The sequence below is a fragment of the Anguilla anguilla genome, chromosome 3 (genome assembly GCF_013347855.1).
Source record: "Anguilla anguilla isolate fAngAng1 chromosome 3, fAngAng1.pri, whole genome shotgun sequence".
Classification (NCBI taxonomy): domain Eukaryota; kingdom Metazoa; phylum Chordata; class Actinopteri; order Anguilliformes; family Anguillidae; genus Anguilla; species Anguilla anguilla.
In genome coordinates this window covers 22,859,337-22,872,136 of record NC_049203.1, presented here as the reverse complement: position 1 = coordinate 22,872,136, position 12,800 = coordinate 22,859,337, and the positions used below count along the sequence as shown (strand labels likewise).

At 39.9% G+C, this 12,800-nt stretch overlaps 1 protein-coding gene across 3 annotated transcripts in view; it reads left to right on the top strand.

Annotated features, from left to right (window-relative positions):
* LOC118223851 (ephrin type-A receptor 3-like) overlaps window positions 1-12,173 on the top strand; it is a 79,684-nt gene extending 67,511 nt beyond the window's left edge. For 2 of the 3 annotated variants that reach the window (XM_035410857.1, XM_035410856.1), the window contains exons 16-17: window positions 4,063-4,218; window positions 9,595-12,173. In XM_035410857.1, the coding sequence (XP_035266748.1) occupies window positions 4,063-4,218; window positions 9,595-9,700 (262 nt within the window). In that variant the 3' untranslated portion in view covers window positions 9,701-12,173. Of the gene's footprint in view, window positions 1-4,062; window positions 4,219-7,106; window positions 7,192-9,594 lie in introns of all 3 variants that reach the window. The other variant, XM_035410858.1, reaches the window with a different exon arrangement.
* Window positions 12,174-12,800: the final 627 nt, after the last annotated feature.

Sequence of the window (12,800 nt, the reverse complement as noted above, 5' to 3'; positions counted from 1 at the left end):
CACATTCCAACTTTTTCTGCTTTTGGTTCCTGGCACATCCTGCTTACTGGCAACCGTCTTTTTCCACTGAACTGTAATGAGGGAAAATGGCTTGGTGCTTCCCCAAGACTCATCTATCCAGCCTTATGGCTTTTTTGCCACGTTGCCATTCTGCAAACAGCTGGACTCCTTTAATCATGCTCTGCAATGACAATGATCTATATAAAGGGTATGATATTTGAACTGGATCATTTATTATAAATTAACAGAATTACAGAATTATCCTCAGACAGACGGTGATTGTCAGAAGCAATTAGTCATAATGTCTTCCTGTTTTCTAAATGTTGGTTTTGGAAAAGGTACACTGTGTCTTGTCATTCTTCTCTGTCTGCTATCCAGAACTCATCTCATGCTTTCTCTTCTGTCTCCTGCTTTTATTCCCTTTGCTTTAATAAAACTTGAATCCAGGAAATTGCAGACAAAGTTCTTTTCACTTTTGTGTGGGTAGTGTAACGGAGAGCCTTCATGGTGAAGACACGGAGGTGCATTAATGGTGACTAATGATTTCTTAAGAACGTGAAAATGAGTCCCTGGGAGTTTGCTTGTAGTTTTCCTGATGGGCTTTTAACAGGATAGGCCCGGGAGCCAGGGTCTTGATTTATAGCCTGCATTAACTGGTGCAGACAGGCTCTCAGCTGGACCTCAGCTGCAACTGCACATGGCCCTTTGGACCCTGTTTGCCCTGTATGGTAGGGAAGCGGAACTCCGGAAACACCCCCCCCCCCCCCTCCTTTGGAAATAGGAGTGGCACACCGGCCCTGTAGCCCTTCAAGGTTGTCCAATCTGGTGGGGAATGTGGGGACTCCCAGAGATAGATTTGTCCATGACAGAGCAGCCCAGATGTCTTTTCCTTGGAGGAACAGGGCCAGCTTCTCCCACACCTTCCTCCTAGACTTCCCAGGAAGACTTAAGAACATGATACAACACAGCCATGGTTATTCAAAGGTCATCCTGCAAATGGAAAAAAAGAACCAAGAGAAAAATAGCACAAAAAAATGTGTGGCCAGAACTTAAAATACAATGCATGCAGACATGGTGAAGAGGTTTAGTTGTTGTGTGACCAAACATTAGAATGGGCAAGACTTAGTAGTATGATTGTTGGTGCCAGACATAGTGGTTCCAGCATCTCATAAACAGCTGTTCTCCTGGGATTTCCATGCACTCCAGTCTCTAGAACTTATAGAGAGATGGTTTAATAAACAAAAAACATTCAATGAGCGTCAGGTCTGTGTGCAAAGACACCTTGGCACCTAATGAGAGAAATCCAAGGACAATGGGCAGATTCAGTGTTCAAATGTCAGACCTTGAAATGGATGGCCTACAGCAGCAGAAGACCATGCCTGGTTCTACTCCTGACAGCTAAGAACAGGAAGATGAAGCGACGTTGGGCATGTGATCACCAAAACTGGAAGGCAGGAAAGGCATTGTTTCGTCTGACAAATCTCCATTTCTGCTGGGGAATGCAGGTGGTAGGATCAAAATTTGGCATAAACAGCAGGAATCCATGGATTCATCCTGCCTTTCATCCTGGTGCAGGCTGGTGGTGGCAGAGTACTCATTAGAACTCATTAATATTGACTGAGTATAATTTTAATGCCACAGCATGCCAACGCTTTGTTGCTGACCATGTGCAGCCACAGTCTTTTTGCAGTCATCTTTACAGCTGCAGTCTACCCTTTTTGACTGGATACTTCCAGCAGGATAGTGTGCCATAATTCAAAGCATGTATCCTCTCATGCTGGTTCCTGCACAGTCCCCTCTTTTCAATCCAGTAGGGCTCCTTTGGGATGAGGTGGAATGGGAGGTTCACAGGACGAACGTGTGGCCAAAACACCTGCTGGAACTGAAGCAATAGAGTTTGCATGCTCCAGATTCCCTCAGGAATGTTTCCAGCACCTTGTTGAGTCCATATTGGAAAATATTATGGTGCCCTGAAATAGGGGGCTATACATAAAAAGTGCTGTAATTTCTACATGGTGGAACCAAATTGTATAAAAATTTGTTTCATTATGAATTTAAAATTGTATAGTACAGAGTCAAATCGAGAAGAACGTGTGTTTGTCTCAAAAATTATAGAGCTCACAATGTATATATGTACAGAGAGAGAGAGAAATAGTTCTGGGGATATTGCAGCTCAGTTGCACCTGAGACTACAAAGATAGATTCTTTTTTCTTGTTCTCCATGTCTTTTTTTATTAATGTCAGTCATACGGTTAGATTTCACTGCTACTTCTGAAAAGAAAACACAAAGGAAGACACGAGTGGAGCAATACCAAGAAACAGAGTCATCCAGAGTTCACCTCTAAGGTGTGCTGCTTAAGAAAGTTATTTTTATTGTAGGTTTTCATTCATTATGCCTGGTAAAACAACCTGGAGTTTTGCTTCTGTGCTGTTTGAATAGCCAAGAATGAAAGTTGTGTAGCTCCTTATACAAATCCCTAAGCGCGCTGAATGGTTGCTTTATATTCCTTCATATTATTTTCACCTTATTCACTCTTTGATGTAATAAGTGAAGATTTTCACCTTGTTTTTCAGAGATTTTGGTCTATATATAATAACAAACAGAGCACAGAGGCCTGCAAACACATTGGTTTAATATTGATTTCAATGGTTCTCTGACATTCGTTTTATTATATTTTTTCTGCTGAAGGAAACACTGTAGCTTTATTTCTCCCAGGACCTGCATCATCTGCAGTGTTCCTGATGGGTACTTGGACTCTATCTCTCCTCCACTGAATTCTGTGTGTCAGCAATAACTGTAGCTGCAGTACTTACTGGTCAGCACTGCTGTAGCACCTGCAAAACGGTGTTGCCTGGATTCTCACCAAGACAAAAACAAAGAAAGAGAAATTTTATCACTCCCATCCTTGTTTGTCATTACAGACCGCTGGTTAAATGTAAAATCAGTTGTGGAATTAGATTCTGTGTATTCTTTAGTTACTTTTAACCCCTTCCAGAGGGGAAGCTAAATTGTATGGGCCCAAGACCTAAATGTTCCTGCCGCCTTATTTATTTTATGATGGTCATTTAGCCATGCAGGTTTGTCAATCTTTTTTGGCCGAACATGTATGGATTAAGAAAAACCTGTTGTGGTCATTTATAAATTCATAAAAAAATCTCCACTGTGTGATTTTCAGTTAAGGTTTGGATTTCAATATTTCAGCATAGTGCTTTCATCAATGAAATGGCAACCTTATGTACCCAAGTTCTAAAATATTACCACAGGTTCAGTTTCTCCCCTGGTTTGAGATTTCTGACTATGGCAACCTTAAACCGTGTACAGATGGCAGAACTCTGTTGTTGTCTGGACACACCGTGAGTTTATTCTGTTTTTATTTCTTGTCCCCCCGTCTGTGGTAGGTTGTCTCACGTCATAACCTGTACCCATCTCCCCCTTCTGACTAATAAGGGTAAATAGTAATTATGGAGCAGTCATGTGAACATGTCAGTTTTCAATGGTCAAACATTAAAAGAGATGACAAATCCAGTTGTTTCATTTGGAATTCATGGAGTACTGCCAAGATATGGTATGAAGCCCTTTCTATCAGCAGTGCGTGAATCACCTAGTGACTTTCTCTGTAATAACATTTTTACATCTGACATGAATCACCATCTTCAGAGCTCAGTTTTTTGTGGTCAAACACAACGTGAGAATTTTGTGGTGGTCAGCGCAGTCAGTCGGAAAAACTCCTGAGCCATCGACTAAAGGTCTGCCCCGGTCGAAAAAGCCATTGGCTTACAAGACAGTTTTCTGAAGAATTTCCTTTACTATGAGCTATAGGATAAATGGCTGTTGTATTCTCTGAGATTCAACAAAATTTCTAATCTTAAATTAAAGTTACTCAAACTTGCTATGGAACCATCCACTTAATTTACCAGCTGTTGTCTTGGCATGGACTGTGTCTTCACTCAATAACATTACAAGGACACCATCTTAATTTTGTCTGCTATCGGTTTTAATATGACTATGATTTGACGCAATCCATGATTCTTAACACTGTCCATCTTTTTCTTCCCTGACAGCCCAGAAAACATGCTCTTGGACAGGACGGGTGCTGACATTGCCACTTTTTGCTCCATGGGTGACTGGCTAGAGAGCATGCAGACGTTGCCTTGCAAAGACATCTTCAACGGGGCCAGCTACAGCTCCTGCAACACCCTGGCCAAGACCTCTACAGAGTAAGACACCCTTTATTTCACAATTTTGTAAGAAATTGTTATTCTCTGATTCCTGTTACCACATTACCAAAAAGAGCCACATGACCACTAGAATGGAGAACACATGTGCATGCAAGAACTTGACTGTCCTATAAGAATCTGGCACTTTCTTTGCGTGTTTGAAGTAAAACAGGGAATGAGGGAATGTATATCTTGTGGCAGGAATAAGACAATGGTTTCTACTGTCCTGATAATTTATTCCTTAAAAGTCACTGTCATTTATAGTCGTTAAAATAACAGGTGTGCTGACTTCTCACTGCGAGAATGGTCATGGACTTTGTTTTAATTAGTTTTCATGTGGAGCAGGCTTCTAACTTTGTGTCACTGCAAGACTCCTGAAAGTATGTCAGCTCTTCTAAAACCGATAAAAAAGGAGTCTGCTATAGCTGTGGGTGTGTGTGTGCGTGGATGTGTTATTCATTTCAGCCTTTAATCCAAAGACTCTTGTATTGTAAATTGTTTGAATCTCTCTCCTGGCTTTTTTTTTTTTACCCCGTAAATGTAGATATGGAATGAGTGGGCAGTAAGAGCATTACTCACAACTGTTTCTTCAGTTTAGTCAAAAGTCCTCCTTTACTCAAGCTGTCATTGTGCGAGTGATCTGTGCTCCAGACAGCGATCTCAGAGACACCCAGGCCGATTTTTAGGCAGTCTGTTTACATGGGCGTGTTCTGTGGTGTGCCATTTCGAACTGATTTGAGATCAGACAAAAAACACAAACGAGCAAAGTATGGTTACTCTCGGTATGCCTCAGTTCTGTCTGCTGCTGACACCCTGATCTACTACCCATAGCTTTACATGAAGGATGTTTGCAAACGTGCCTCCGAGAAACCTCACAGTCGCAGATTCCGGTAAATTCTGAAAAGTGGCAGCTGTGTTTTGATTTTAACCAGTAATGACTGTGTCTTTGCCAACATATAGACAGGAATGAGGGAGCGGGGGGGATAGTGGTAGACATCACAGAAATTAAACAGCAGTCCTGACAGACTGTACCAACTGGGAACAGGTTTTTAGTACATTGAAGCTGGCAGGTTCTATGGTTATGGAACATATTCCCTTCACATAAGCCGCTAATAATAAGCATGTCTCCCCACTCCATTGTGTTGACTTGCGCTAATGGGATATGCTGTATCGCGGCATGCCATCATTTTCCCTGGAGACAATCTGTTCCATTTAATTAAGAAGGCATTTAATAGTACAAATAATTAGCCGGTTATAATCAAGAAGATCAAAGCTGTGGACTTTGTGCAGCTGCTCTGTTTTAGACTAGTGCCTGGTCAGAGGATCCATGCGCAGGGCAACAAACTATTAAAAAAAGACCACATCATAAGCTTTTTGCTCTGATATAATGAATTACATGAAAACAGTAGAGTACCTCCTAAATTAGCCCGTATATGGTTTCTGATGTTTACATCATCATATCATTCCAGACCAGATGCAAAAAATATTGAATTGTCAGGATGAAAAAACGATTTAAAAAAAATGTAAAAGTTACCCGGTGCCTCTGATATGGAAATACACTTTTTATGATGTGTATGATCACCCTATGAATGACAGTCCAATGATGTATCCTACAGGAAACTTTGTATTCAGAGTAAACTCTCTGTGTTTTTTCCCCGAGCCAGCAATAAATGCATTCGTATAGCTGTGCAGCGATCTCTTTCACCTCGGCATGTATCTCTGTTATGCTATGTGGTTGATAGTCTATAAACACAGTACACCACAACAACAGATGCTGGAAAGATTGACAGTTGTGTAAAGGGGATAAAACCTGGTGGTCCTGCTGTGATCACCAGTGTCTTTCCTCTTAACATCCTGTTTGTCAGTGGGGGAAACACTGATGGTGTAACTCCAGCTGCATAGCTTTGCAACCAGGATGGAGAGAGCGGAGGACATGGCCGCAGTGTGTGGAACTGTAATCTGTTTCGTGTTAGTTTCGTATTTCCCAGACCACCCTCCTGTAAACAGGTGGGTCGCACGGAGCTGTTTGAGTTATATTGCTGTGGCAGTTCTATCTGTTTGAAAACATTAGTTTCAAACAGTTTAGTTTAGTTTCAAAGGGCCTTGTTCACAAACCTTTTCATCTTACTTTTGTTCTTAAGAAAAAATCCTACGAAAAACAGACATGAAGGATGCGGAGACCATCATTTTTTGTGTGTCCCAGGTGTATCAGATGAGGAATGCGGGTTGTTTGTAAATTTGATTCATGTGCCTGTTCATGTTGATTAGCATAAGGAACCACCCAGGCAATCTCATAAAAGGCATGCTGACTTCGGGCCAATGTGAAAACATAAGCCATTCATTGCTCTCCGCAAACGTATCTGCGTGGTCCTTAAAGACGTGCTATGTCTGTCAATAAAGCGCTGCAGGACTAAATTCCACTTCTGGGTGGTTTTGGAACGTACATTCTCAGATTTTCCAAGCTAAATATTGCATTCTGTCGGAGGTTGTCAGTGGAATAAACTGGATATTTTTTAAAGGACTATAGCTTCCATGATGTGACAGTCATTTGTGAAATGCATTATTGTTCAGTTAATTAGACACACATTTTAAGAGAACTACATTTTTTTCATATTTGTATTCATTGGAGAAAGGAGTTAAGTTGGGATAAACTACAGTATTGGAATCCATAGAAACTTACTTTTAAAATGCACTGTTTGTCAGTGTTTATTTTGTCTGGCAGTTTTTTTTTAAATTTTTTTTTTTTTATTCTGTATTCTGACATCATTCTCTGATATGCAGGATGTGTAAAATAGTTCTGTGCTATGATGCTGTTGGTGTGCATAGGCCAGTGATCTTGGTAAATGAGCCTGTATCCCTGTCATTCTAAAGGTTTACTTTGTCCTTAGAATCTACCTGGCTGAGGTAAGGCCTGCAGCCACTTGCCCTGAATGGGAGACGGCCATGGGAATCACAACACTTTAACTCCAGAGGGTGGGTCTGGCCACTGCTTACCGTGAGCTGGCTGCAAGGTTGCCACAGTCAAGCTCATGCAAGCCTCGCCTATTCTAATCTAGATGTGCTTACACTAATACGCTTTGAAAATTTCAATTGCTTCCAAAGACAAAGCTGCAATAGTTTTTTTTTTCCGAGTAATACCTAATCTCATAGTCTGCGGCAATGTGGTTCATATTATGTACTAACACTCGTCACATGCACAATTCTGGGGTCCTGGGATCGATAGTGACTCAGGGAGAGGGTTGTGGCCCACGGTTTCCTATTGAAGTGCATGGGATGAATGCCTCCATGTGGTAAGTTTGGAGGGCTTTTTTTGTCCATAAATAAACGCTTCTGTCACTGTTTGCATGGAAGTAATTTAACAAATGTCCCTTATTTTGTTCCATATTTTATTCCATTTTAGGAGCATACATGTGCCAGGGCTATTCCACTCTTATTAAAGAAGTCTTTGTCGAGCTACCATTAGAATCATTGTATGTCCAAGAACTTTGAAGCCATTCCAAACTGATTACATTTACACGCGATGCAAAAATGTATTACAACAAACCTAAATAAAATTTAAAATGTGCTTCAACAATGCACTCAAGGATATATTGCATTGCCCTGTCCTCAAAAACCAGAGCTACAAACAAAATCCAATGCAGTTTTTGTGTGAGAATCACCACAGAAAATAGGAGAATGTGCATTGGAGCCATATTGACAATTTTATTTTTGGCCATACAAAGCTCGACAGTATAGATTACATGTTTTCATAACTTTTTAAAATTATATTTCTAATTATATTATTATATTTAGTGTTTCCAGTTTCACGGACCTAATTGTTAAACATAAAATCAGACAGCTTATCCTTTGTGTCTTTACAAAAATTCTGGATAAGACAACACTTGGCATGAATTAATTTCCTGTGGAAAAAAGCCTAGGGATAATAATCCAACAAAGACTTTTTTTATTAGCAGTTCGTTGGAACAAAGCAAACCCACACTTTTCGTACATTAAGGGGGTGGCGGGGTGAATTATGTTTAATTACAATTACCAATGATTTTTTAAAATCACTTTTTTTCTGAGTAATCCAAATTTTGAGTTTATCTCAAACTATCATTATGGCTCACTCTTCGTTTTGGCTTTAAGATAAAATTAATACCGTAATGACATGGACAGGAAGCACCTTATTGTAGATCGACACGTATACTCTGAGATACTTGCATTAATAAATATTTTACAAGGTATTTCCAGGCCTGATCCTTGAGTGAAACACTCCTACAGGTTTTCCCAGCTCTCTTATGTTCTGTTTGGGTCAAATTGACCCCCTTATGAACTTTTAGTAAAGAAGGAATTACACTTTCAAGAAGTATATTTCATAATCAGTGACTAAGCCAGTGTCAGTTTTTTTTTTTTTTGTCTTTCTATTTTTTGTTCATCATCTCTATTTGCTTTGTGTAATTTTGGATTCATGGTTTCTTTGAATACAATAAGATAAACATAATAAAAACATGGAGGATGTCAGTTCCCAAAAATAAATATCAATATTTATAGCATGAAAACCTTTCATTTTATTTTTCATGGATAGGCTAGACATGATATATGCCTCCCTTTGCCTACATTATATTGGATTTTTAAAAATATAAATCACATCTTCATCACAAATTAATGACACTCTCATTGTCAAATGTGGTCTAGCAGAAGTAATCCAACAATATACCTCTATATTCTTTTTAAATATTGTTTGGAATTGAGTTTAAGATGATATATATGGACTGTTATTTATATTAATTTTATTTCTTCTTTGCTTTAAAATCCCAATAATGTCCTTGGAATATTGTATCCAGTTGCCAATAAAGACAACACAAGGGTTAAATGATTAGTTGGGGATTTCTGTAATGTATTGTCTCAGTTATAATTTTTTACATACAATATATGTCAGCAGAGATACTTGTAGGTTTTTTTTTAAAATAACTGTGTAGCTACTGGTTAAATTCAATTCCCACATACACTCCCAGTGTGTGCACATATTTTTAAACTGAACAGACCTGTAAATTACACCTTCTCTGCTTCAGAAATGCATGGCCTGTATTGGCCTGTGCAAGAGTCTTTAGTATGAATGTTTAATTATTTTAATAGTAATATTCAGATTTTTTCACGTTCATATCCTTGACTCAAGGCTGAGTCACTGGAGGATTGCCTCAATGTAGCATCTACCATAGATGCATCGATGCTAAATAATCTTTCTTTGTTCATCAGTGGCATAACATTTTTCATGAATGGGCAACTTTAGCCTGGCAGCCTAACAGTGTCATTTCTTCTATGCTATAGAATAGCAGCATCACTATTATGCAGCATGTTACCTTCCGCTCACATAGACTCTCTTATTCTGGTTTCCAGGGACTTCAAACAGGTTGGCGTGACGATCCTAGGTCCACAGAAGAAGATTGTGAGCAGTATCACGGCACTTGAAACACACGCAAAGAATGGCCCGGTTCCCGTCTGAACGTATGTACAGAGAAACCATTGTCTCCGCCGCGTCAAAAAGACGAGAATTCAACAAAGGGGGAGAGGGAGGGGTGGGGCGAGTGGGGGGATAGGATGGTACAAATTGAAAATGCTGAGATGAAATGACAAAGTCAGAGGCAACATCTCGGGAGAGCAAAGAAGGACAGGGACTCTGGGGGGCTGGTGGTGTACGAGAAGAAAACAGCTTTCTGCTGATGATGGGTTGCCGTATAAAGGATTAAAGACAGCAAGACATTACTCTGAGGATCAGAAAGCCCCTTTCAGCACCATGGGCTGGGAGCGGGGTATTTCTACGGTTCCTGGAAGTGCCCAAGAAGCAAAGAGGACTTGGCATTTGTGCGAGCATTAGCGGCTTGCAGAAACATCAAGCAAAAATGCACCATTATTCAGGTGTTTACCTCTGAAGGCTTCTGACTCATGATGAAGGAGATTTTTAACACCTATACCATCGCATAGCAATAAACTGCTGCCTTGGCTGGAAACAGAACCAAGATTTGACGGTAAATGAACTGCAGGAAGCAGGCTGAGTCACACGCTTCCTGGGGATCTGTATGACATCAGCAGAGATCCACCTCTACTGCTCACTCGGCGCTTTTGACTTAGTCCACGTGTACACGGAGTAAACTCGATAAAATTTTCTCCAACCGACTGCCTGTGGTTTATGACTCACTTGATTCATGACAAGTCATGGTCTTTCTTCCTGGGGTTATAGCTGAAGTGTCCCTACAAATAGGTTTCAGGCTCTCAAATCCTTCTGTCGTTTTAGCATAAGGGAGGATTTCTGTAGGACATGGCCATTGACAGAATATTTTTAATAGATTTTTTCTTTTAATAGATTAATTACTTTTAGAGAGTACTGAATATTTCAACAAGTTAAGAACAAACACCTTCACAACAAACACAAACACCTTCTCCCTTCCCACTCACAGGTTCTGAGCAAAAACAATAAACTAAAACAACAAACTAAAATATCAAAGACAAAAGAAAACGGAACTGAGTAGCAAGCTGAAAAGCTTTTCAGCAAACCAGCTCTTCCAGCTTTTCAGCGACGGTTTACTTTCTTTTTTGTGCGTGGACAAACAGAACTCAAACACTTGCTCTCTCGGCATGTGCTCCCGGTCATAGCCGCAAATTGTGGAGAGGAACACACCTTTAAGCACCTGGGCTGATTAGTTAATACCACCCAGGTGTGTGTGCTCTCTCCACCAGCCGGCGTGGCTGAGTCAAATCCGCTTCTCCAGCGGACTGAATATCACACCGTCTTATGCATCAAAAAAGCAGAAGTAGTTTATTTTTTATAACTGCCAATTCTAGCTGATAAATGAGACGCTGTACATCTTCCTGTTAAAATAATGCAAAGGCAATATAAAGTGCTGTTCATGCACCACTAACACAGAAAAAAGCACAGTCAGCCATAGTTTCGATGAGGCAGAGAACTGAAGGTGTTTTGGATCTAGACTTTTGAAAAATATATGTGGAAATCCAACCACTGACTAAGCATTATGTTCTTTTGTTTATTTGACTGAAAACAAGTTTGCACATATTTTTACCTCCTCAGTAAATCCTCATGTTGTAAACAAAAGGTTCTTCCCTTGCTTAATAGTTATAATAAAATATCTGATGTAGAATACATATTTCCTAAATAGCTCTTAAATTATTATTGTAATTCAAAGATGTGCAATGAGGAGGTATGCTTTCATTTACCAGATATTAATGTGACTCGGAACTAATTCTAATTCTACGAAGAATTAGTTACAAAACCTGGTATTCCTAGTCTTGCGATAGAAAGAGGGCACCAGGGAGCCCTTATTAAATCACATACAAACTCTTATTAAATCACATACAAACACATACGAATATGCATGTGAATAGGCACATATACGCACCCAGCTTTTTCATTCCCCCATTTTTTTAATGTCATAAATTACAGATATTTCTTCACAGTTTGCAAATTGGAGACACTCTGCTTAACGGCTGACTGTATTATGATAGGTGATTAAATCAGAATGCCATTCACCGCCTCATTTTGGGACCACCTCAGGACCTCTGCACATCATCTGAGAGGGAAGAAAGGAAGGGGCAAGGGAGGGTGAAAACTTGCAAGTTGGACCTTAGTTATCCAAGTCTTTGTTCCCACACAGTTTCTTACAAGAGTTAGTATCAATGAACGGGGTACAGGAATTATCATAATACTGCAGTAAGGCTCCTTTAAACTATTCATATTCTTAACTTCATGTCTGTTCAACCTAACCTCACAAGTCAGCCCTGCTCATGGAAAATGTAGTGTCTGTGAAAATTTTCACAGATGTCCACAGTTGGCCCATAGTGCTACACTCTTTAATTCAGCTGGTCCGTTTCCATCTTTGTCCACAATGCCAAGAAACCATTGTTGGAAAAAAAACAAAAAAACATGTCATGAAAGGAACAAAACAATAGGCAGGACATTTTCATGTTGGGATTTAGCTTAGCACCTAACCCGAGACTGGACATTTGCCGTTTCAAACATCTAAGTAGATTGCCTGGAAACTGCGGGATCATATTAGGAGCAGGAATGGTTTCTGAGCATAGCTTTTACTGGAAAGACAGCATTAGCTTGACGACCAGAGGTGTTGAATGTGTCATGGAAAGAGATCCATTTTGGGTCACGATGAGGCCTGAGATCCTGGAAGCATTGGCTTGAAAATTGAATATAAATTGTGAAAAGGAAATTTGAATTAATTAATAAAACCTTATTAAAAAACATGAGCAGATATTATGAAAAGGAGACAGCAAACTTCATATGGATCTGGGGGCATCTTTGATAGCAATCATAAACAGTCCCTTTCATACTGTATGTATGACTGCTGGTTTACAGCTGTGAGAAGGCAATAGATGTGAGCTATTAAATTAATTTGCAATCTATCAGCAATAATGTCTTTTGCAATTCGACAAATATTGATTCACAAGAAGATCACAGGCCCCATGGTGGACATAGCTACTGTAGACAATGACTCACTATGGTACGTAGCAGTGGTTCTCAAACTCAGGCCTGGGGGACCCCTGTGTATGCTGGATTTAGTTCCAACCACAATTGCAAT